This window comes from Ammodytes marinus (genome assembly GCF_949987685.1).
Source record: "Ammodytes marinus genome assembly, chromosome: 1".
NCBI classification, from domain to species: Eukaryota; Metazoa; Chordata; class Actinopteri; order Uranoscopiformes; family Ammodytidae; genus Ammodytes; species Ammodytes marinus.
Window position 1 is genome coordinate 25,783,831 of NC_137230.1, and position 25,674 is coordinate 25,809,504.

Here is a 25,674-nt window from a genome sequence, read left to right on the forward strand (position 1 = left end):
CAAGAGAGGTCAGATATTTTTGGAAATGTCCTATCTTGTTACAATACCCTTTGGGCAAAACCCCTTTTTTGGGGAAACAGACATGGAATGTTGTAAAACTTGTATCTACGATCTTCAAGGATCCCAACATGGGAGGACAACCTGGTAAACTATCTACTGGAAAGCTACAGGGGGCCGAAATTGCAAATCGTAGCCACGATTAAAGGCAAGGGTAGAATTTTAAATGTTCAAAATAAAACGTGCTAGTGGATTACTGACATCAGAACAATAATGTTTTGTATTGAAGTTTTTTTGAAAATATATGCAAATTTAGCAACATTTAGGCTAACTAATTAAACATGTTCTTGTTCTGTAAAATCTTTCGACACTAATGGTTTTTAAAGTACCCATAATTAGTTAGGCCGAAATATTGCCAAATTTGCATAAACATTTCTGAAAAAAACTTCAATACAAAAAAATATTGTTATAATGTCAGTAATCAACTGGCAAAGCTTGATAATAGCCTCGTTTGAGATGTCGCCGTCTTGCTAAAACCTTCTTTATATGTCCATGGCTAAAACCTGCGCAATTATGACGCTCGGCTTGCTGAGCGCACAGCATTTTTGCAGCATTTTTGTTGTGCGCTCAGCAAGACGCACGTCATAATTGTGCAGGTCTGAGCAAGACGGCTCCAAGTCGAACGAGGCTGATATTATAGCCATCATGAACATTTAAAATTGTACTCTAGCCTTAAAACCATGGCTCCAATTAGCAATTTTGGCCTCCTAGATTTCCAGTAGGTAGTTGACCAGGTTGTCCACCCAGGTTGTGATCCTTGAAGGTCTTACTCTTAGATATCATTCTGAACAACCTTTTACAACATGTCACAACATTTCATGTCTGTAAAACCACTTTGCCCCCTGGCTACGATCGTAAGACAGTGAAGTAGACATCATTCATTGTGCACAGGGGAGAATTCCTACTTTCTAGATCCTTTGAATGCATCTCCACCGTGTTGTCAAGACAACAGGTAAACTCTCGGTCTCAGCAGACATGGCGGCGCTGCTCAATAGACAAAGTGAAGTTGAAGACATTCAAAAGGAATACTTCTGCAGAAACAAGTAGGCTATGTTTCATATAGTTTTATTTGTTCAGATATTAACGACCATTGTGGCTGTTGCTAAGCATTGTGGCAGTCTAAGCCATTCATTAGCTAACCTGAAATGTCACGCTTTATTTTGTTGATACGGCTAATATAACTGGCTCAACATGTTTGCATTGACCATTAGCTAACTTAGCATTGTTTTGACGATATACTTACCAGAAAATAGCCGTTGCATGTGGTTTTTGGCGGTGCTTTATCCAATAATGTAGGCTTTAAATGTATAATGTAACGATTATTTATTGTCTGTAGTGCCATTACCAAGGGTGATACAACTCTGAATCACTTGCAACGCAAACAACACATGGGACCCACAGCAAAGTCTGCCTACATAGATATATTATTAGATCATCTTACTTCACAGTGAGATACTCATTCTGTAATTAACTGCTATTGTTTATGTCTGTGTGCCTTAGCCAAGCTGAGGAGAACAGGCAGACGGAAAACCAGGCCGCCACCCAGATACAGAGCTGGTTCAGAGCCTGCAAGGTGCGGGCTTACCTCAGGTATAATGTGAATGCGTGGTGGTTTGTCCAACACTTATCTGTAAACCAGAATTTTTTTTACTTTTGCTACTCCTTTTATATGCCATAGGCAAAAAATAAAGTACACACCTGAATATTTTATATACCAATTTGAGGTTTGCTTTTTCCCTCTGGGATAAGAAGGCATTCAGCAGGACTATAAAGAGTTAATTTTAAGGGAAACCCTGATACTAGCTCACTCTCATAATTATCCCCCTTCTAGAGCTTTGCAAATGGCCCCCAGGAATAAATGTCGCTTGCACTCTGTGCTCCTTTCACACACACACACACACAGAAATAAATGTCTCTATCTCTGTGTTTTTTCCTATACTGTGACCCCAGCACCATTCTGCAGGGTCAGCAGACAAACTTCGAGACAGTAGGTTAATTCAGATTACTTTAGTTAATTGATCAATGTGTTAAGTGGATAATTAGGAACAATTTTAGCTGCCTAAGTGCAACTCCGGGGTTGTACTATCCCACTATAAGCATTGATTTTCTGGGCATATGAATGGCCTTTTGGAAATTGATGGCCTCATTGGAGGCAGAGGATCGCAGCGCACTCGCATTTAGAGTATGTTTGAGGATGAATACAAATGTGAGCCGCTGACTAAAGGGGGTGAAAGGCTCATCAGACATGATCGAAAGAGCACAAATGTTCTTAGTGTGTGTGTGTGTGTGTGTCTTTGTGAGAGCATGTGTTTGGTGTGTGTAATGTTTCCCTGACCTTTTAATTGAAGTCCTTTACAGCCTATATTTGTATGCAGAAAAAGAAACCACACTTTTCTTAAAAAAATAAAACAAAGCAATACATCACTTTATGATAGCAAAAATAAATTTAAACAATATTATTACTAACAGGAATTAAATTATTTGAGCTTTTAGTATTTTGCATTTGTTGTATGTTTACAAAGTTTTTATTTTCTTGCTTTTTAGGTTTTAGTTTTGTATACTCAGATCATTTCTGAGCATTATAGCAAGATAAACAGAAAAAATATGCAATTTAATTGCCTTCCTTGTAAATCTGAATATACACCCAATCCTCTCCCCAAAATGTTTTTTTTTCAACAGCTATCTGCACAAGAAGGCAATCATTATACAGAAGATATGGCGGGGCTTTACAGCAAAGGCACATTTCAGACAAATGGTGAAGGTAAGCCAGCGCCTGGAACGGCAATAGATATATTGATCATGTTATGATAGCATGCATTAGAATTCAATTGCTATATTCCTAAATCCTGTGTCTGACCTTAAGAGATATAATTCACTCATTACACATTGGGAAATTAGCACTTAGGAAATATGATGCAATATGATAAGGAATTCCATCTATATTCAACTCCTGGGATGTATAAAGAATATGGAGAGGAATAGAGAGCCGGAAAAAGTAGAGGAGTGTGTTTGTATAGTGTGTCTGTGTGTGTGTGTGTGTGTGTGTGTGTGTGTGTGTGTGTGTGTGTGTGTGTGTGTGTGTGTGTGTGTGTGTGTGTGTGTGTGTGTGTGCTTAAGTAAAACAAGGCCCCATTTTCAGCATATTGCCTCCAACTGCTTCTTAATTGAACAGATTGTTGATACCGGATCCAATACCCAGCGCTCTCACGTATAATTTTCCCCTGGATTGAGTTTTGTAAACGTATCACAACAAGCTATTTATCATGCCTGTAAATTGACTGTTTGCTAAAGCATAACTGCCAGCCGCCGTTTGGGAGGCGTTCAAGAAATGGAAAAGGGGGGCGGCTGGTGGGGGTGGGGTTGAGGGGTGTTGAAATAAACGATGAAGGATGTGTCACAACACACATATGGGGCTAAAACTAAGTTGTTTGGTCTCATTTGGAAAGAGACGAGCGCTAATTTGAATCACTCAAAATTGCCACTGTACTTTTGAATTATCCCAGAGAGATTCTATTCTTCCCCTCTCTCTCTCTCTCTCTCTCTCTCTCTCTCTCTCTCTCTCTCTCTCTATCGCTCCCTCTCTCTCTCTCTCACTAACTCTCCCTGTCTGTATTTTTTCTCTCTCGTACTCTAGCGAACCCTATCATGTGTAATGTGACATGCACAAAGCCTCAACTCAAAACATCAAGCTGAATTTACAACCTCCTTTCAAGTCTTTGTCTTCCATTCCCCTTTCCTCTCCTCCCTCTCTCCCCTGCCTTTATTAAACAAGACGTGTTGAGATATGAATCCCTTTTATGGCCGACTCTCCAGTTTGCTCCTGAAATGTGCCCCCAGTGGTCGGCCGGCACGTCGTTTGGTGTGCGACGGCTCGTCGAGTGGCGCTGCATTATATTCTCTGGCCTTTTGTTTGACACTTCTGGCAGCGCTGTCATTGATTATGAAATCCAGAGGAGAGCGTTTGGCCGTCATACATCTCCATTAGCTCTCTGCTTGACTACCATAGATTTTCTTGGCCCTGGTCTGCGTTGGTGTATTAAGAGAGTGCCGTCCTCCCCTTGATACAAAGTCCTGTTAACCACCCGCTCTCTCTTTCTCTCTCTCTCTCTCTCTCTCTCTCTCCCTCCCTCTCTCTCCATCCTCCTGACTTTTTCTCTTGTTCCTCATTTCTCTCTTGCTTTCCCTCTTTCTTTTTCTGCCCCCTCCCCCCTCTGCAGTTGCCCTATCTGTGCGATGTATTATGTATAAAGAGCTCTTTATCTTTGACGCCTGCTGTGGACAGATCAGAGGGCCGGGAGACAAGATGTAACGCCATCTTTTCCTTTGTGTTCACAGGCGGCATATTTTATCATGAAGATGAATTTCTACGAGGAGATGGCGGTCAGGGTAAATATCACCACAGTGTCTTGTTTTAGCAAATGGAGTGCCGTGGTGGGGGGACACGGTTACTCTGCGTGTGTGCTCTGAATGGGAGGCCCCATGAATAGCAACCTGTAAGCACTTCATCAAACCACTTCCTTGTGTGCCCTAATCTGCCATGCAGTTTTTTCTCTCCATGATTTTTTTAAACGTACATAATGGCATCATGTTGAAATTGACATCAAATTTAAATCATATATAATACACACATAGAAAGAACATTGTGATGGTGGCAATTTGAAATGTTGTAAACGACAAAAAAACATTATTATTATTTTATTTTTTATCAGACCTCGTGCCAATCAAACGTCCCCTTTATCCCATCAGTACTAGTATTCAACTCATAAATCATGCCACAGTCGATGTGACTGATGCTTTGGCACTTTTACACAAGGATATTGCACAGAAACCTTATATTTTTACAATTCCATATAGCCTACTCTTTTGGCTAACAGTTTCATTCTGCCTTTGCAGAAGAGTTTTATAGACCAACAAAAAAATCCACTGGTGTTTATTGAAGAGGGTGTGTCGCTGTCCAGCTGGGGGAGAGATGGTTGCAATATTTTCATATTGGTGTAAAAGCCTGAAAATTGAAGGCTTCAAGTTTTACACTTAATAGACCCCAAACAAATAAAAGCTGACCACCCCGTTGTTTCAATAAATGTCACATATAAGGGGAGACATAGATGTAGGAGTAGGGTTTGACCCTGCTGATTTTAGGTCATGGGGCAAAAGGTTACCATGGAGAGCAGAGCAGAAGCTTCTGAAGTTAGAGTTAAAGAGCCCTTTATTACCCATATAAAATAGCCACAGTTTCCTAACGGAAGCAATAGGAATTTTAATGGAAAATGGAACATATGTGAATAGGGCAGCTAAGTGTCTCAGTGGTTACCAATTCAAGAAGGTCCTGGGTTTGAACCCCACAAGGGCCAAATGAGGCTTTTCTGCGCAGGGTGTGCATTTTACTTTTTGTGTTTGCATAGGTTACTTTAATTGGTGCTCCAATTTTCTTCAAGACATACATGAAGGTATTATTAATACTCCTGCCCCTGCCCTTGACCAGTTAGTCCCTGAGTGCTGCCATGTGTACTGCCCACTGCTCCTAAAGATATATTATGGGGCAAATGTAGAGACAAATGCATCCAAGGGTATTAATAAAGTCCAACTTAATACTGCAAAGGTTAAACAGTAAGTTAAATATTACAAGGGTACTGTGGACATATATAGAACCTGGACCTGTCCTTGATAATGTCACCTTGGAAAGAAGAAAAACGTTTTTGTTATGTATATTTTTATACTATCTGTCAGTCTCTAGAACTTAAAGATATCATAAGTAAGGATTTCTTAGATAGCGTATATCTAGCAAGATAGTGTCATGCCTGTGAGCACTTAACTACAATACCAGAATCCTTTATGTTACCTCTGAGAATAAGAGAATAAAGAAAAGTGTTGGTTATTGTTTATGAAAGTTAAAAGGTGAGCGAGGGAGACCAACATTCTTTTTATTGTGTTAATAGAGAGAAAGAGAGAAATAAAAAGGTAGACATACTGTATAAGGAGAAACAATCATTTCAGAATCCCCTTGCGATACTTCCTTTGAATCAATTTTGTTTCTATTCTTTTTTCTCTCCCGTCCTGTTGTTTTTATCACGCCATGGTAGCTAACAGAGGATAATGTATTAGGGCCGTAATAGAAACCAGTGTTTACATGCCGCACCTCGGATTTGTAGATTCAACAGCATCGATTTCACTAGTCAACAAAGGTCAGCAAGAACTTGGGAGGCGGCAATTACTTTATTTAAAATTATCTATTGACTGGCAGATCAATGCTAATTCTCATTTTGCTCTTTGTTGTTTTTCCCCATCCTCCACTTCTCCTCTTCTCTCCTCTCCTCTTCTCATAGTTTGATTATTATTTTACCTGCCATTGTTTTAATCTCCTAATTAGTCTGAAGGACGTCCGCCCCCTCGCTTTAAAATGGTCCACTGCTGTGTGTGTGTGTGTGTGTGCGCTAGTTAATCTGCAGCGTCCACAATCAATGTGGACTGATACAGTTAAACGTGTGGAGCTGTGACAGCTATCTGTCCCCCCATTGGATGTCCCCTCATCACTACAGGAGGAAAAACTGCATGCATGGTCATTCATGGTGTTCTACCATATATTGTGTGTTAATACTATCATATGTATTTAAAAAAAAAGTTTAATCTGTCCTTTACAAGTTTGAGTAATGAGAAGAAGGTTTTTAAGATTATATTAAGAGATCAATACAATTTATGTGGTATTTTTTTTATATTGTAAAAAAAATACCACATATGTTGGAAGAGCACAACTAATAATCTGAAATACTCCCACATTTCCCCATGTTGGGGAAACGTCTGATTAAAAACCTCTATCGTGCTCTGATCCCTCGCAGATCCAGCGCAGATGGAGAGGATTCTTTGCGAGGAAGTATATGCACAGTTTCTACGCACGGAAGAGCTATCTGGAAGGACTTGCTGTGAAAAATGAACTTGTCAGGTAAAAAAATAAATAAAATAAGTTGTAGTGCGATGAGGCTTTGAGAACAGGCTATTTGACATCATTACAATTGAATGAAGGCCTGCTACTCCTGTACTAAAATGTATTTGTCTAGAAAGTTCTGTTGTCTTTGTAATATTTGTGTACGCATTACTTTAAAGTGTGTGTGTGCGTGTGCGTGTCCGTGTGCGTGTGCGTGTGTGTGTGTGAGTGAGAGAGAGAGAGAGAGAAGATACAGTATTTACTTGCGTAATTGTTGTCTCAGCGAAAGAGAACAGGAGAAGAGGAAAGGAAGAGTTAAAGAATCAAATATAAAAGGTGAGAGAGAGAGAATTCTTCTAAAGGGCTTAAGGCGAAGAGAGCAAGAGGAGAGAGAGAGAGAGAGAGAGAGAGAAGTGAACGATGTGAAGAAATTAAAAATTAGCTTCTGATTTGAACCGCAGCTCGTGCATTAATAAAACATCCTTTGCTCCAGGGCTTACTGCTAGAGATACGCCATCTTTTATTTTTGACAAAAAAACCATCACGTTTAGCTAATAGTCACATTTTTAATGTTGCTAATATATTTGACCGGAAAATATCTTTAGGCTTTTGCTAAAATTAAATGTAAATTTATTAAAGTGCTCCTTGGATCACTGACTCCCCCCCCTTCACTTCCCCACCAGCGTTCCACCTTTCCTCCACACTCTTTGCCCCTTTTAGATGTAGAGGGAACTAGGTTGTTTAAGGTCATTAAGGAAGTGTTGCCTCTTTAAGCACACAAAGACAAACACACACAAACACACAAACACACACCTTTGTCAAGACTTCTGACACTAAACCTGCGACCAAAGATGCAAAACCAAGATTGTGCTTATAATATTTGATCTTGTCTAAAACGGTACACAGTCTTACTACATAAATATATAGCATATACCTTTTTTAACAAACCTGACTTAAATGTTGGAATGAGCATTCACAGACGCCAGAGCAAAATATATCTGTAATTTGTATTTGGACTAAAAGTTAGGAAGCTTGTGATGAAGTAATATGGACAGTAGCAAATTAAACAACACATTTTGTTTTTAACTATTTTTTTTGGAACCTTTCTGTAAAAACAATATTATTGAGAGTATTACATGTTGCTATACTTTCTCTTCTTATCTTTTATCATATATTTAAGACACGTTTAAATACAAAGAGCAGAGTTCATAGAAATTTCACACACACACACACGCACACGCACACACACACACACACACACACACACACACACACACACACACACACACACACACACACACACACATACACACATACACACAGCCCCTCCCTCCACAGTGGTTTGGGGTGTTGAGGTCACTTTCTCTCCAGTTAATCACATGTTTATTTAGTGCTGCCTGGGTCACGATCAATTAACGCCGTGCCGGCATTTATTTAAGATATCCTTTCTGTGTTAGCCGTTGAGCCCTCGGATCTCACGCTGCCTGATCACTCACCCCGCAAAGGTCTGCTTTTTAATCCACCTGCTCCCTCCCTTTTGTAAGTCTGTCTGTCCAACCCACTGCATAAATTATTCAAAGTTGGACTAATGGTCCCCATTTAGTGCAGGCTGATCGGCTGTGCATGGTAATGATATAGGAGTAATACATAGACTTCCGAACCTCTCTCTCTCTCTCTCTCTCTCTTCACTTTCTCTCTGTTTCTCCTTCTCTCTCACGAAGGATCTCCCCCACACAAAACCATCTGTGTCATTTCATTAGGTACAGCAACCAGCTAATACACGCTACTTACACTACCCTCTTCTATCCCCTGCCCTCACTCCACCTCCCTCCCTCAATCCTATACCACTGTCCTCTCTCTTTCTCCTTCCATCTCTCAATCTATTTTGCTCTGTATCTTTTTCTCCCGCTCTCTCTCTCTCTCTGTGCTTTGGTGTCCATCCTCATTCATCCTTCCTCTCCTTCTGCATAGCCTAATGAAGTCAGGACCCCAGCGCAGTCCCCACTCTGCCACAGTTTGCCTTGATACCCCAACAATTTATCACTTTGTCAGGGAGACACTTAAAGTTCCTGGGCTTTAATAAGGGCATGCAGTGGGACGACGGGGGCAATTAGGAAAGCAGAGCAAGCCCGCTTTGCATATTTACTAAATGTGCCGGTGTCATTTCTCCTTCCACCAACCACGGCCTGTTGACTGCATGAATTATTCCTCTATCTGCAAGAAGCAGCCGGGTAATTATTACTGCCATAATCAGATAAATAATTCTCGCTGTGATGTTGCAACGACGTGGTAAAATATTTTAGCTTATCCCAAAGCGAACAAGGGAGAATTTATGGACTCAGTGCTGCTATGCTGAACAACACTAGTGTTTAATTATTTTCCTCCGGTGCTATGTTGTCTCTTCACTTCCCTCTACTTTTTTTCGGTCTCTCTTTACTCCAGCCTTCTTCATTCCTCCCTCTCTCGTGTCCCTCTCAAGGACATTCATGAAAGGAGAGCTGCTATGGTGGAGAGAGTGCGGGCCTGCCTTCACGCCTGCCCTGCGATCACTCTCCGCTTCTTTGCATCAGTCTTTCTTTTACTGCTCTTTCTTTCTGATCCAGTTTGGGTAGATACAAGTTCACTCCTTCAGCCTGATTGGATTTGTATACTTGTGTGTGCGCATGTGTGTGTGTGCACGTGTGTGTGTGTTTTGAAGGGAAATCTAGGTACTGCATGTGCTCTCCCTGCCTCTATCGGATATAGCTTTTGAGAGTAACACAATCGAGAAAAAGTATGTCAACTGCATGAAGTTGTTAATGCTGTTCTCTTTTTGAATAAAATATATTAATTTGAGATCATTTCAACACTGGCAACATTATTTACTTCCATTTCTTTTACATGGCATCGGTTTCACTAGTTAAGTGAATTGGTTTATCAATAAGTCAGTCACTTACATTGAGAAGCTGTGTTATTAAGGTGTTGAAGGCTCAATACATTGAGCTGGCCACTGTCTAAATTGACAGGCTGACTACCACCCTCCTTGCCTGCTATTGAATTATTTAATTGGAGCAATTAAAACAGCCAATCAGGTCAAGCTTCCATTAAATATTTAGAACCTGGCCAATTAGCTGCTCCGGTGCTGGCCTGAACGACCGCGGGTGTGGCCTGCTGTCCCACAATTCCTCTCCTTCTGATATCCGATCAGCCCTTGACTTCCCGTTATGAACCAAGGATTAAATTATTAAAGAAGTGAGAAATTTAGCTATACTATATTATCCATTTAAATAAGTTAACAGTCCAGGGTGAAAATGTCACTTGTCAATTATATGGAAGTAGTTCAGGTGTGCTTGATCACCTTGTTCAGCAGTCCAGCAGATAATCAAAAGTAATCTATAGTTCTAGCACTGTATTATAAGCTAAGGGCAGTGTAAGCATAAAATAATCATTATAATAAGAGTATAGACCCTCTACAATACTAAACAATTATATTATGTGCAAAAAATAACTATAACTCTAATCTTTATTTCAAAAAAACAAGTATAGCATGATTCAACACTATATTTAAATGTACTGACATGACCATGCAAAAAACATTTGTAAAAATACAGTAGGGGAGAACGGGGTAATCTGAGCCACTTTTTACATTTGCTCCCCTCTAAGCGAGCTAAAATTATTTATCACTCAAATTTACACATTTCCCATTAATTCAGGATGTTTCCTAGAAATTGGCATTAGCAGAATTTTTTCAAGACAAAGGGCAGTGAAAATATGATTGTTTTAAAAAAAAGTTGTCATGTGGCTCACTTTACCCCAGCTGTGGAGTAAACTGAGCCAGACCAGAAAAATCAAGGGTTACCCCCATTTGGCTCACTTTCCCCCACAACCACAATTTGAGAAAAAAATACCTCTCTTAGCATTTCAGGCTAATCTTTAGCTAATATCATCACATGGTTTTTATATGTTGGTAGTTCATCAACACGTATGATAGAAGTTTTTCTACGTGAATACATTTGCTTTGGCACAACAGTTGATTAAGATTTACTTTTACATGCAAAATACCTATTTTGGTGAAAAAAACATGCTTACCACAGCACCATGAGGCCCTCTCTTTCATGGCCAAGGGGAAATGAGAGGGGCTTGAAAACATATATCTCACATGACCATAAATGTTTTCCGTTGCCTATAGTGGGTGGCTCACATTACCCGATGCCTCAGATTCCCCCATTCTCCCCTACTTTTATTTTGTCTTATAATTGATTGACCCTCAAGTAAAATTGTATGGGCTAAAAAATGTTTTTCCAGTAAGCAGAACGCATTAAAGTATTCCTTGATTTGAGCTACCCGTTTTATAATATTCACTTTACCATACTGTACTGTAGATTAAAACTCTTTTTGTTCTTACTTTAATAAGTTCCCCTGTTTATCAAGGGTTATGGTTAGTCAACCAGTACATTTTCTGTATTATAATTGTATAATTAAGTCAAATTTTGAATTAAACAGTTTTAGCCTAAAGTGTGACTCCATTACTGTATGTACTCTAAAGTTTTGGCCCATATAATCATTGTCATATTCAGAAGTCAACCCAGGTCAGATTCCCACCAAGGCATCAGCATTGTTTAATATATAAGATACAACAACAAAACAAGCCAGGGTTTTACCATACTCTTTTCTTTCTTTCTTTCTTTCTTTCTTTCTTTCTTTCTTTCTTTCTTTCTTTCTTTCTTTCTTTCTTTCTTTCTTTCTTTCTTTCTTTCTTTCTTTCTTTCTTTCTTTCTTTCTTTCTTTCTTTCTTTCTTTCTCTTACCCAGTCTAACACAGACACACATGCACACACCCAGGGCACGTGCTGCGTGCCGAACAGAGCTAATGAGGGTTGTATGTTGTGGCGGATAGTTGGGGCGACACAGATCGAGATGCCTTCAGCCGTTACAAATCTGTTTGGCTTTTGTCCACTACACAGCAATTAATAACACTGGGGTTGGGGGCAGGGAAGCAAAGGTCACCCATTCAGCCTGACACACACACACACACACACACACACTCACTCTTTTCTCACACACACACTTCCACACATATGGACACACACAATCAAAAGTGTATGAACACATAGTATGAACATTAATATACATACATATTGATACAGTCCCGTTTCAACACACTCAGCTCAGACCCACACAAATATGTGAGAACAGTTCCTGACCCCCGTAAAGGAACAGAAATACATGCATTTACTGTAAACATGCACCAATTGGTTTGTGAAATAGACGCCATAAACCACAACTTTATATTTTACATTAATAGGTAATATTCCTGTTTGCCAGTTGTAAAAATAGGGGCCAAGCAACCCCTATATTTACGCATACACACACACGTAAGCACATATGGACATACAGCTACACATAAATTAATGTGCTTATTACACACAGACACATTTAGATTTGCTCTCATTCTCACCACACACACTCACTAACGCACACACACACAGAGCTCTGCATATTTCATTTATTTTGTAATTTAATCTTGTGCTGAGGAGGGAATGAGAATGCAAAGGCAATGGGAACGGTGTTGTGATTTCTTTCTAAATGTCACTAGCCGCAGAATGTGTTAACCTCACATTACAGACACACTATGAATATTCTGATTCCTCTGCGGAGGCATGTAATTGAAAACAGAAGTTGGGTAGAGAAAAAAGGAGGGTAGTAAAAGAGAGAAACGGAAAGGATTGTTGTTGAGCTAAGGCTTTACTCTGTGTGCATGTGTGTATTTTTCACATTACCATGTCTTGTGTGTTTTAGTAATTGTTTCCAATTCCCTTCTTAAGTTATTACCCCCTTGTAACAATAAGGCTGTGTGATTGCGGATTGAAATGGCTGCACATGGGCTTTTAATGCATCCCATTTAGCCAGCTCCGCTTAACAGATGTCACAGACGGACCTGTCCTGGCTGCGTTGATGAAATATATCCATCATCCTCCCACTTATAGGCTCTTGCGATCTTACTTAGCTTTTATACGTCCAAGCAGTCTCGTTCTCGTTGTTTTTCTCCCACAGCTCGTCTGTCTTTCCACGCCTGTCCCAGTCCCTCTCTTATCATTAAGCAGTTTTCCATCCAACCAAAGGGCACTTCAGGGAACTGTCAGCTTTACAACAGAAGGCTGCGTTCCAAATGCGTCTGCACTAATGTTCTTGCATCCAGTTGATCTTGTGTTCAATTCTTACATTTAAACAGTGTTTTGATATAGGGTCAGCTGAATGTCTGGATAATGTGAGAGAAAGTGGTAAATTTTGTCTCAAAAAGTCATCATTCAAACATAAGTTTAATATGATTATTATATGTAATGATGCTAAATGCAGAAGTGTTTAAGTAATATAATGTATGTAATGTAATATAATGAATGAAATGTATTAATTCCTAATTCTTTTTATATGTTTCTATTTTAACATGATCCCAGTCAAATAATTCATCTAATAAATGAATTAATTTAAATTCAAATATATTTTCTGTTATGGTGTCTGCAGGAGGGAGCTGGATGAGCTTGAGGAACTCCAGAGGAGAGAGCGAGATTGTGTGGAGAGGGTGAAAGAGCAGACAACCAAGGTCTTCCAAGCTCACCGATTACACCACCTCCTCAGTACCAACCAGGTTAGTTAAAGCTGTAATCTTATGTTATTGTTTCTATAAACCAAACATTCTGGGGGGGCGCTCGTGGTGTAGTGGTTAGAGCGCCTCCCTAGAGGCTCACTCCTCACAGCAGACCTGGTTCTCTGCATGTCATTCCCCTTTCTGCCCCATTTCATCTCTGTCCCTCCAAACTATCAATAACGCTTGAAAAATGCAAAATAATTATCTTTAAAAATAACAACATTATTGACTGTGTGAAGTCAGTAGATTAGCAGTTCATACATGCACACACAAAATAACAATCACATTCCTCCAAGACATTCTACTTTATTTTCCTTCTTTTGTCAACATAGGTGGGCTGTGTGTGTGTGTGTGTGTGTGTGTGTGTGTGTGTGTGTGTGTGTGTGTGTGTGTGTGTGTGTGTGTGTGTGTGTGTGTGTGTGTGCGTGCGTGCGTGCGTGCGCGCGTGTGTGTGTGTGTGTGTGTGTGTGTGTGTGTGCGAGGGCACATGAGTAAGTATGTGTCCTCATGGCTCTTCTGATGTGCTGAGTGGAGTATTTTAGTGCTTCCCCTGGCACAGGTGTTCAGTATGTATATGTGTGTGTGTATGTGTGTGTGGCACCAACACATTTCTGTGACTCCCCATTGGGATCATAATGAAGACAAAGCACACTGGTCACTGTTGATTCAGCACCACGACACCCCCCACCCCCCCACTTCTCTCTCTCTCTCCCTATCTCTTAGTATTTCTTTTACCCCTGTCTTTCTGTCCCTCTCTCTCTCTCTGTCTCTCTCCTTCAAGCCTGTGCCACCAGCATCGCCATCATCTGGCTCACTACCTACTTCCTGCAGGTATCCCATGTTCCCCGGAGATGCAAACACACACAACAACCAACATTGTTATAATAAAAGTGGTGTATAAGCTGGAGTTTGCTTTTAGTGAGATCAGACACTCCAAATTAAATGAATTGGCTGTTCATTATTTCATATATCTGAATTGTATATTCAATGAAAAAACAAGAATGAAGGAAAGAAAGCAAAAAGAAAAGTTTGTGTGCTATTCCCCGCCCTCTGTCCATCTCTTTCTCTCTATACATCTCTCTTTTTCTCTGCATATGGCAGGGGACTCTATCCCTTCGTAGCTCTGACCTTGTCAGCAGTGAATAGATGGCTCTCCCACACAGTTCATCCTTTCTCACTTCTCGGACCCCAGCCCACACACACACACACACACTTACACACACAGCTTACCAAAAGGCCCCAAGTCCCTATGACAGAGACAGAGATGGTGTGTTCCTGGGGTCAACATCATTGCTCTTCCCGTAGCTAGGTTGGTACTTTTGGGCTTACGTGTATGCGTGTATGCGTGCGTGCGTGTTTGTGTGTGTGTTTGAGTGGTGAGGATTTTGTGTTGTGTGTCCCCAGCCTTCTGTCCCTTCCTGTTTGACTTAGGATTGTAAGCTCATTCCTAATGCATTTATAGACTTATACTGAACACATAAGAAATGTCATTTAATAAACAGAAGGTCCTGATAATGAGGATGTTGGGTTAGTGTTTCTCTTATTTTAGAATGCTATACACTTCTTCAGATTCTCCTGAATGATCTAATGTACCAACTATTTTGAGGTTACATTTTATCCATAGCATTATTGGAAAGAAACACATAATCTAACGCAGTTATAGCTCTGGGCCTCATCGCATTGAAATTGTTTTTTGATGTTTGTGTGCCTATGTTAACTGCAGTTGTGAAAATTGCTCTAGTTTTAAGAGGTCGTCCGCCCAATTTGACCCTAGAAAATTGTGCATTAGCTCTAATATCAGCTTTGGCAACAGATTTGTTAACTGATCAGATCCCACCAATTAAACATATGCTGTTATCCAACTGTGTCTACAACCAATGGTTACAGAAATCAGGGTCTGCGAAGTTGAATTAATTTCTCTCTACTCGTTCTGAAACACTTGACATTTACATCAAAAGAACTCATGGTCCAATAATGAAACATTTACTAATTAACCAGTCTGTTAATATGTTATTTATAAAAGAGTGTGGTTTGGGTCGATATGGCAATTTCCCACTTATGCCCTTTCTCTCTCCTTTCTCTCCGTTGTCCCAGTCTTTTAGAGTGGCCTAAATAGCAAGTGGTGTTATTAGCATATAGAGTAGATACAGAGTCCTCCAACTCAAAGCTTTGGTCTGGTAATTAACACACAGGCAAATGGATCCCTGTGATTTGAATAATTATTACTGAGGCAAATCTCTACCCCTCTTCAGATCAGGGGCAGCAAAGTTTTGTATGTTTGTACATTGTGTATTTGTTTGTGTTTGTTCTATTGAACAAAGCGGTTGAAGTCATATATTATCCCAGATTTGAGAGGGATGCAGCATATTTTCCCTGTAGTCATTTAATATTGTTCTATCTTGTTTTTTCCCTGTAGTCTATTTTGCGTATTTACAACATCACTAAACGCTCCTGTTTGCTTTTGGGACTGTTTTATTTACCAGGTTATATTGCGCTCTATATTTTTACATGTAATGTCATTATATAACTTAATACAAACATGACCGTCACGGGCACTTCCTTGTTTCTAAGAGGACATAAAGTGTAAAAATAAAGAGCGCAACATAACGTGGTAAATAAACAAGTCCCAACAAGAACACAGGAGCATTAAGTGATGTTGTAAAGTATATCTTTTGACTTGACAGCTAACCTGGATGATCAACCTTTTCCCATGTCGATATCATAAATGCACACACCGTTACAGGAACGGTTTCTGTCGCCTTTGCTTGAGCCGGAGAGTGAAGACATTTTTTTTTAACGATTCCTTTAAACTATATTTTATTATTTAATGCTAATCCCCTCCCCCTATGATAAACAAACTCTCTTTATTCCAACTCCAAATACATTTTTACCATTTTTACTGTTAAACATTTTTGTGTCTTGGGAGTATATCAACCCAGGTAGTACATATCCTGGTTCGTGCAAATCTATGAAAAATAATCCACTTTATAATAATCCTACTGCAGCGTTTTTGGTTCTGGGGGGATCTCTGTTGCACAGCATCTCCTCAATCCTCTCTTTAAAAAAACAATGTCTTGATATTTTCAGTTGCACTGGGTCTGACCTCATAACCAGTCAGAAACTCTCTCTCTCTCTCTTTCTCTCTCTCTTTCTTTAGTGCCCAGGGGTCTTCAACTCTCCCTTCAGGACATCCCCACATGAGATGGAACAATTGCTGAGGCAGGTCAAGTACCAGGCCCCCACCAGGCTGGCCCCCAGAGGCACAAAGGCTTGTCTTTTGGGCATGTCTTGCCAAACAGAAGACAACTTCTTTGGGACTCTTGGATCCCCAAAGACCAAAACCACCGGAATCTGCTACTCTTCCAGGCCCATACTGCCCCCCATTGCCAACAAGAAGCAGCAGGTGAGAAAGAAAATGCTCGGACTGTAACAGACATAGAAAAATGAAGGCAGAAAAACAAAGTATATCAATATAAGGTGAAAGTGAGCATTGGTTTTAGAAAGTGTCATTCTAAGTATTTGAGACCCCCTCTGCCCAACATCCCTTTCTTGTGTCATTAGAGATGGTTCTTGAGTAAAAGCTCAGATCCTTTCAAACGCCTTTCTAATAAGAGTGACATCATTAAAACATAGCATACAGCTCTCTGGGGGCTACTGTACAGAGGCATTAAGTGTCTCTAATTTACTGGCTACTGTATGTGTGATTGTGTGGCTTTGTGCTACTGCCAAACGTGTTTCAAAAGTCCATCCTATGTAAAGCTCTCATTTGTGTTCCTCATCAATTCATCTTGGTTTTACCAAATGGCTTGATCTGTGCTGTGACAGGCAAACAAGGATTCATTGGCTAATTTACTTTCATGTGAAATTGACACATTTTGTTTTTAACTTCTGTTTCTGAGAGTTTGTTGTAATATATGATTAATTATTTAATGTGTTGGGTCAATGGAGCATAATATCCATGTATAATATGCATCAGAGAAATATATAAGAGAAAGTGAGAGCTATTTAATTGTATGTCTTTAGGATCCTCTATTTTACCATATTAAAAGTTCAGTAAGCGAAATGGTAGTTTTAGCTAACTTCCTGTCAGTGACTGCAGTTAGCAGTTCGCTCCCTCTTTAAGCAGTTCCCTCCCTCTAAAATAATCGCCAACTATTTTGATAATCGATTAATCGTTTTGAGTAATTTTCTAATAAAAAATGTCCAAATTCTCTGATTTCAGCTTCTAAAATGTGAATATTTTCTTGTTTCTTTAATCCTATTATGACAGTTAACTGAAATATCTGTGTGTTTTGGACATAACAATACATTTGAGGACGTCAACATGGGCTTTGGAAAATTGAGCAATATTTTTCACCATTTTCTGACATTTTACGGGACAAACCACTAATCGATTAATAATCGATTAATCGAGAAAATAATCGACAGATTAATCGATTATCAAAATAATCGTTAGTTGCAGCCCTAATCTAACGTCATCTCAGATCTGCGAAGTGCAATAAAATATGATAAAAACCATTAAAACAGACATTGGGAAGGATTTTTACCTGCTCCACCATTGTAGGCGCAAAAACATTCACCCCTCTGTCGCTCTCTGCGCATGCACCGGCATTGAGACGTGCCGGTTTGTAGCGTTCTCTCTTATGATTGGATATCAGGTTATGGGATACCCAAAAAGTGTATTTGACGATTACATGCAGAGCGGATGACTGAGAGACCTGTGTTATGAAGTGTGCACACTTTATAACTGATCACTGGTTGAATATAGAGAGATTTAACACTTATATTAACATTCATATATTGCTCCCTTCACCTTTAAAGCTGCTTCAGCCACTTTTGACCACAGCCTTTTATTTAAGACAACTCTCAAGAATCCAGTCTTGGCATAATATAATGTTATCCACTAATTTAGCCTAAATCTCACAGCTTCCTTGCATCCAGCAGAAATAACAACCTTGGCATTCCATTGGTGTTTTCTTTCTTGCTGCCTGTTGGATTTTAGGTCAGTAATAACTCACCTATATTGCTTGTTAAAATAGTGAATGGTTGGAAGGTGCTGTTTAGGCAAGGCAAGGCAAGTTTATTTTCAGACACAAGGCCACTCAAATTGCTTTACAGGGGCAATATTAGAATACATAAAACACATTATAAAACATTTAAAAGCAAATAAAATTATTGATTGAACGAATGTCGAAAAACCAAAACATGGAGCTGAATGTGCCTTAAAGAAACCAAAATCTGTGTGTAAATAGGCAAATCCAATAAATACAACAATTTAACTGAGGTGGATTGAGTCCTTTCAGTTGCTATGATTGAGATGTATCTTAGTACAAAACAATCATGATCCAGCTGTGCATGTGTGACTATGTTTGTTGTCTGTTTAGCTAAACTGTTACTAGAATTATTTCATCAAACTACCCAAGTGTTTGAATAATTGAAACTGAGTCAGGCCTTCTTGAAAGCAGGTGAATTTACTTGCAAACAGCATACAAGGGAATCAACAATGTACCTGGATTGATACATGGTTGAATACATCGAATGAACAGTGTACAGAGATTATATGTAGTGAAATGTGTAGGCGTATACACTCGGTTTGTGTGTCCAGCCCGTTTTGCTGGCGAAAGCAGAAACATTTTAATTAGGCAGATATTCCCAGAAATTCATCTCAGCTGGTGTTATCCTTCATACAATGTCTGATAACAGAATATGGGGAGTGAAACTACTGTGCACATGAATGCGTCATACCTCTGTATGTGCCAAAATCTTATTAGGCAGTTTCTTCTTCAAGGCTAAACAACAACTTGTACTGGGACAAAGTTCAACAGCCAGAAAGCATGTATTGTGCATTAAAATATTATACAATCATAAAGCAAACTAAATTCTGTTAACATTCCACCCTTTTTATAATATTTAATGTTACATTCAGGTAACACTTCAAAGCAAAAGGGCAAAGCATATTAGTAAATATATTTCAGTCAAGCAGAATAATATCAAGTACATCAACATCACAGTTGGTGAAAATGCAAGTTTGTGTACTGGTGCAACATCGTCTATGTACAGTTTCAGAGAGGACAGTCTTTTTAGAAGCCAGGGAACAGGAACCTAGGTCGTCTTGATGGTCAACAAGTCCTTTTTGTGGCATTTTGACGCAAAGTGTCCTTCATATCACAGTCACTGGGGGAATGGTTAGGCATTACCATAACCTATTCAGATTGTTCCTCAGTGTCCAATGTGTCCTTATTGAAGCATGGTCAGCTTCGTCTTCTCCTTGCATCTGAAACAGAATGAATTTGAGCAGTAACATGTTCTCAAAAGAAATGCTCATCATTCTGCCAGGGTTGTTTCTAAAATATCATCCTATCCATTTTGCTTGCTCTAGATGTCACAATTAACGCACAACAACATTTTAGGATAGGTTTGATTTCATTCTTCAGTTCACATTTTTTGTCTGTGTTTGGGCAGCATTCAAGCACACACAGGCAGGCAGGCCCTCCCTTTTCTGAATGGGACTGAATCACACACACACATTTTCCTTCAGATACTCCCATTTTTCACCTCACAGAGACTGCGTCTCCCACACACATTTTTGCACAGACTGAAATCATACACACACATTCTCCATGTGCTCTCTCCTTCTCTCTTTTCAAACATGCATTTCATCTATCATATAACACATTATGATCACATTGTTCAGCACACAAATCCCTTTTAACTTGTAGTTCAAATCAAAAGCATTGAATAATTCTTTTTAGTGAACATTTTCATAAAAAGAACACAAAAGAACGCTTTTTTTAAGTTTATGCTGGGACTTTAAATGATTGACTGCACCTTTAATCTTTAAGGTTCACTATGGGGCTTGGATTGGCGAGATATTCAGCTCTAAACTTTAAAGCGTTTAGCAATTTAGTCAGAACTCTGGTCATCTTTAGGAGACAAGCATTTTGTTTCTCCTTTGTCTTGATAAGACTTTGCAGTACATTCATTTTCTCTGATAGGCATTTTTACAAGTAATTTAATTTTTAAAATGTAAAATCTAATATCAAATTACCCAGTAATCAATTTAACAGGGTGGAGACCCCTATTCCCTCCAATTGATTAACAAAATTCACCAATTTAAAACTAGAACACCCTATGTGATGTATTCTAAACAAAACAAATAAGTCTACTCTGCAGTTGTAGACTATTGACAAACATAACAAAACAAAACAAATAAACAACCTGTCATAGACTAACTCCCTGGAGCAGTACTATATCCCCAGGCTAAGTAACAACAAGCAGCCAGATATCAATTTGTTTCCATAAAACCTTCCCGAATTACAAAGAACTCTCAGTTTAATGGAACAAAATATACTTTGCCTCCATAAAACCTTCCCAAATTACAAAGAACTCTCAGTCCAATGGAACAAACTATATCTGTCAGAATAAAGGGACCACCCTCGACCCCACACTAATGATCATTTTTGAGACTTTATTTGTTGTGAGTGTATTTCCTCAAACACTACAGGTTGAGATAGGTTTGTCTCTAGTGCATCTTCCCAAACACTACAGGTTGAGACCCCAACGTGGGGCCCGAACAGGGACTTGAACCCTGTTCAAACCACTCTATGTAAGCCAGTAGTTACCTTACTCGTCTCTATGTAAGCCAGTAGTTACCTTACTCGTCTCTATGTAAGCCAGTAGTTACCTTACTCGTCTCTATGTAAGCCAGTAGTTACCTTACTCGTCTCTAAGTAAGAACAAATATAAAACAAAATCAGCTGTTAATATTCACCTGATTTCAAGAAAGCCTCGATTCGCTCAGGCTCTGGATTCCGTCACCCCCTCTCCGTCCAAGTAGAGTCTGCTGACGGCCTCTCCCTGTAGCAACGGGCTGGAGGTCTTCTGTGGAGAGTCGCAGACTCCCCCGTCTTCACGTGCAGGCTCTTCTTGTCCAGAGAAGAGGATGTTGGATCCGGCAACTCGAAGGACCATTTGTTACTAGAATTATTTCATCAAACTACCCAAGTGTTTGAATAATTGAAACTGAGTCAGGCCTTCTTGAAAGCAGGTGAATTTACTTGCAAACAGCATACAAGGGAATCAACAATGTACCTGGATTGATACATGGTTGAATACATCGAATGAACAGTGTACAGAGATTATATGTAGTGAAATGTGTAGGCGTATACACTCGGTTTGTGTGTCCAGCCCGTTTTGCTGGCGAAAGCAGAAACATTTTAATTAGGCAGATATTCCCAGAAATTCATCTCAGCTGGTGTTATCCTTCATACAATGTCTGATAACAGAATATGGGGAGTGAAACTACTGTGCACATGAATGCGTCATACCTCTGTATGTGCCAAAATCTTATTAGGCAGTTTCTTCTTCAAGGCTAAACAACAACTTGTACTGGGACAAAGTTCAACAGCCAGAAAGCATGTATTGTGCATTAAAATATTATACAATCATAAAGCAAACTAAATTCTGTTAACATAAACATATGTGTGTGACTATGTGCATGCATATGTGTGTGTATGTTGATGATTTGATGAGGAGCCATTTCACCATTTGTGTTATTTACACTCTGGAGCTCTTTATGGCAAAGTGCTTTCCCTATTATTAGTTTCTAGTAATGTAAAACATAAGTGAGCAGAAATGAGGCGTGGATCTGTCTCATTTTATTAGCTGCACCTCACACACACACCCAGACAAGTCTCCAGATGGCTGTAGTTAGGGTGAGTTCATAAATGGTGTCAGGAAAGGCTCTCGGTGCTCACATGGATAAGAAATTATGTATCTATATTTATACATGTCTGTCTTTCTGACTCTCTCTCTACCCCTTCTTATGTTTCTTTGTTTTGTGCATGCGTACGTCTGTTTGCTTGTTTGTTTGTGTGTGTGTGTGTGTGTGTGTGTGTGTGTGTGTGTGTGTGTGTGTGTGTGTGTGTGTGTGTGTGTGTGTGTGTGATTAGTGCAGATAGCCCCCCTTTCTTTCTTTTGCACTCACCCCTACACCCCCTCCCTCCCTGGTGTGATAACTATCTAGTGGTGATGGATAAGGTTGAGGTGCTGGCTGTGGAAGTGGTCAGGCCGGGCCACCGATCCCGTGGCGATAGGAGCAAGGACAGGGTCCCTGTCCCTCCCTCTATCTCTCCCCCCTCTCATCCCTCCTTTTTTAACACCAAACAACAACTGAAGGTCACCTCAAACAAAGCTACAACATTTAAGTTAATCTACGATACACAAAGTTTACCCACTATACTCTCAGAAAAGTCTTTTACACATACTAAAGCATATTTAGAGTTTGAAGTTTTCTTCATCTTCACCAGATCCTTAAGTTTCAATATTTATTTAGAATTTGTAACAGAAAAATGCCTTTGTATGTAGGATTGCTAACATTTTAAATTAAATCAAATCTAAAATTCACACCGCCGAAAAATCGGAGCTAGTTCGGAGCTAGTTCGGAACTAGAGCCAGTGTTTTGGTTTCACACCGCCAGAGAGCCGGCTCCGGGCTGTAAAAAACGGTTCTACCCCAGCCCCAGTATTGAGTTGTTGTGCTTAAAGCTAGCGCTAGCTTTAGCGTTAGCCACGAGAGCAGCGGCGTCGGGCGACGTACACAGACGTTTACAGTGATGTCATGACGTTGTTCTCTTGCCGGCTCCATGGCTGGCTCTGGTCGGTGTGAAACCGACCGGTTCATAACTGGGATACTGCTGTAACCAGTTTTGAACTGGCACCAGCACCAGCCCGGAACTGGCTCTTGGTTCTTTTTGGTGTGAAAACAACATTCCTGCTATTTGTTCACTCCAAAAAGAAAATTCAAAATATTTGTTTATATTGTGTAAAATAAGATGACTCATATATAAACCATTAATATTGTTTTACTTAATAACCAACTTCAAAGAATACAGTCTCCCCTTTTGCATCTACCTGTACTTTACGCGGTTTTGAAAAAGTTTCTAAATGTATTCAGTTCCTTAATTGAAAGAGTGTGACAATGTCTCAAGGGTATAGGGATAAAGTGAGGTTAGATAGGGAAGGTCACCATAACTTGCAGACTTCTTTGTCTTTGCAACTTTGATATGTCAGTAGACATCAGAAACCAATGACTCCAGGGTAGGGTATGACAAATGAAGGGAAAGCAATAATTTAAATGTGCTGTAGACAAAAATGAAAATGAAGGATATTAACATTGGGAGTATAGGGGCGATAAAGACTGATTCAACCACAGGTGTCTGTGGCTCATCAGACGATGTAGTAGATGTATCTGCTTCTCTTTGTTGTTCCTCTTTACCCTCTGTATCCCTCACTATTACTCTGTCATGCTTACACTCCCTCCTCTTTCTCTATCCTCCTAATATATTTCGCTCCACTCTTTTAACTCTCTCTCTCTCTCTCTCTCCCTCTCTCTCTCTGCCTCACAGGAGTAGGGATAAAGAGGATTGGCCTCTGGTTTTAGCAGTAAGCCATCACCACCTGTGGGAGAGAGGGATCAGAAAAAGAATGAGTGTCGGAAACAGAAAGATACAGTGATCATTATCTTGTTTCTTGTATGTCTATGTGTGTCTGTTGGTGGCTGTGGTTATCCCAGGGTCTGTTCCGAGAGCCAGGGGAAGTGTGGAAGCAGCGCGTGCATTGCCCTGACCTGACCATGTGTCTGCAGACCTCTTACACACAGCTGGAGGAGGCCCAGAGTCAGCTACGACAACACGAGTCCGTTAGGCTCAGTGGAGGCACACTGTGAGAATGATACACAGACACGTTCTACATATAACAACAACAAACAAAAACACCTATGCAAAATCAGACTACAGCATTCTCAAATACAATCACACACCCATGAACGTAAACATGTGTTTTGTAAAAGGTTTTCTTTAATTATGTATTTATTTAATTTTTTTACACCAATGCATACATGCTTGTGAACACATATAATGGATTGGATTTATATAGCGCTTTTCAAGGCACTCAAAGACGCTTTTACAGGGTTCCAGGTTCCATTCATTCACACACAGTCATACTGGTGGTGGTAAACCACCATAGTAGCCACAGCTGCCCTAGGGCAGACTGACGGAAGCGTGGCTGCCATTCAGCGCCTACGGCCCCTCCGACCACCACCTCAAACATATAGCAGTCATACACATTCACACGAGGCAAGGTGGGTGAAGTGTCTTGCCCAAGGACACAACAACCATGACACTGGTGGCAGAGCGGGGATCGAACCGCCAACCCCTGGATCATTGGCCAACCCATATAGAAGTGGACACATGTACATTGTATGCACTCAACACATTTCTGCAACATTTAATAGCAAATCGACACAGGCTTATTATAGAAAAAACTAATGGGTTTCTGCCAGGAGATTATTTAAATACTGCTACTGATTGGGTTTATTATAAGCATATTTATTTTGTCTCACTTCAGTCAAATAACTAAATAGAAATTTTCTAAAGGAACTTTTATGTCTGTGCTTTTACATTTGCTCTCCTGTGTCTTGTCAATTTATTTTGTTGAATTTTTGTTTGCAATTGTTACTTAATTATCGATTTGTGCTCAACCTAAACACCGATATTTTAGTAAAGACCTAACCTTAGTTTAACTGCAACCTTAATGACTTATAACTTCTGCTCTTTCTTGTCATTTGCCAACCAGGGGCACAAGAAGTATGCACCTCCACCTGAGCCACAGCAACAGTTCCTTTACTCAGCCAGCTGTTGCCAGGAATTGCAGATAGTACATTACAGACTGACTCCAAGATGAGGTGGGTTGGAAATTACAAACACAAACATTAATATTATTATTATTATTGTTTTTTTTAATTGACCAATATATTATTTCAGACTGCTTTCACATATGGTCAACCAAAGACTTTTTTTTATCATACTAGTATTAAAATAGTATTTTATAATATGGTTAAAGTACAGTAATATATATATATATATATATTAGTGGTGGGCCATTATCGGCGTTAACGTGCTGCGTTAACGCCAGACTCTTATCGGCGATAAAAAAAATATCGCCGTTAATCTCTTATTCCACCTCCTGTTCGGCTCAGGGGAGATGGTTCCCTCCAGGGCCAATGGCTGTTCGCCG

At 39.8% G+C, this 25,674-nt stretch overlaps 1 protein-coding gene across 1 annotated transcript; it reads left to right on the plus strand.

Moving 5' to 3' along the window:
• Positions 1 to 1,032: 1,032 nt before the first annotated feature.
• Positions 1,033 to 24,325, plus strand: spata17 (spermatogenesis associated 17; the record flags this gene model as incomplete). The annotated part of the gene is made up of 8 exons (XM_080028667.1): positions 1,033 to 1,100; positions 1,558 to 1,647; positions 2,737 to 2,818; positions 4,393 to 4,443; positions 6,891 to 6,994; positions 13,477 to 13,600; positions 16,758 to 17,003; positions 24,173 to 24,325. The coding sequence occupies 8 exons, from the start codon at positions 1,033 to 1,035 to the stop codon at positions 24,323 to 24,325; spliced, it is 918 nt and encodes a 305-aa protein (XP_079884793.1).
• Between the last annotated feature and the right edge of the window lie 1,349 nt (positions 24,326 to 25,674).